General features: G+C 40.7%; 1 protein-coding gene across 1 annotated transcript in view; it reads left to right on the top strand.

Annotated features, from left to right (window-relative positions):
• The window catches only part of LOC108302442 (trifunctional purine biosynthetic protein adenosine-3), a 21,092-nt gene that overhangs the window by 2,570 nt on the left and 17,344 nt on the right, over positions 1 to 1,178 (top strand). The window contains exon 2 of the mRNA XM_017526058.2: positions 269 to 453. Coding sequence (XP_017381547.2) covers positions 269 to 453 — 185 coding nt within the window. The remainder of the gene's footprint in view (positions 1 to 268; positions 454 to 1,178) is intronic.

Raw genomic sequence — 1,178 nt, 5'->3', positions numbered from 1 at the left:
GTCTACCAGCTTCAAGCAATTCTCCTGCCTCAGCCTCCTGAGTAGCTGGGATTATAGGCACCCACCACCACGCCCAGCTAATTTTTATATTTTTGTAGAGTCAGGGTTTCTACATGTTGGCCAAAGCTGGTCTCAAACTCCTAACCTCAAGTGATCCACCCGCCTCTGCCTTCCAAAGTGCTGGAATTACAGGCATGAGCCACCATGCCCAGCCCTGGATTTCTAAAATGTGCATCCTAAGTTATCAACTGTGGTTTTCTTTCTACAGGTTTCATTTTCCTTTGGAATTCTGCTTTGCAGACAGAGCAATGGCAGCCCGAGTACTTGTAATTGGCAGTGGAGGAAGGGAACATACGCTGGCCTGGAAACTTGCACAGTCTAATCATGTGAAACACGTATTGGTTGCTCCAGGAAATGCAGGCACTGCCTGCTCTGAAAAGATTTCAAATACCGGTAATCATGTTTTAAAGTAGAGAGTAATAGTTATTATTTGTTAATGGTAAACTGTCAACCATGTCTGTGCTTTATGATAATAAAAATAGATTGCTATTCAGGGTTAAGTGCTTTCCTTGACCTTCAAATTTATTTGGTAATTTGAATGCTTGCCATATGTTATAAATTTAAAGTAATCTATTGATTAGAATATGGCATTTCCTTATCTTAAACTGTTTTAAACCTGGTGAAACACAGCCATTGGAAAAGTAGTAAGTGCCTAATACAGATTAAAGGCATTTTGATATGTACTTTTGTAAAACAAAAGTTTAGCATTGCTATTAAACGTAACTTCTGGCCATGTGCAGTGGCTCATGCCTATAACCCCAGCATTTTGGGAAGCCAAGGCAGAAGGATCTCTTGAGCCCCAGGAGTTTGAGACCAGCCTGGGCAACATAGTGAGACCCAATCTCTACAAAAAAAATACAATAATTTAGCTAGGCATGGTTGCGCACACCTGTGGTGCCAGCTACTTGGGATGCTGAGGTAGAAGGATTGCTTGCGCCCAGGAGATCAAGGCTGTAGTGAGCTCTGATCTTGCCACTATACTACAGCCAGGGCAAAAGAACGAGATGAGACCTTGTCTAAAAACACAAAGTTTATAACAGTTGTAACTCTAATAGATCTCAACCCTTATCTCTCTCTCTCTCTCTCTTTTTTTTTTTTTTTTTTTTTTTTTTTTTTTT

The sequence above is a fragment of the Cebus imitator genome, unplaced genomic scaffold (genome assembly GCF_001604975.1).
Source record: "Cebus imitator isolate Cc_AM_T3 unplaced genomic scaffold, Cebus_imitator-1.0 Scaffold41, whole genome shotgun sequence".
Taxonomy (NCBI): Eukaryota; Metazoa; Chordata; class Mammalia; order Primates; family Cebidae; genus Cebus; species Cebus imitator.
The sequence above is the reverse complement of the archived record's forward strand: the minus strand, read 5'-3'. Positions and strand labels throughout refer to the sequence as shown.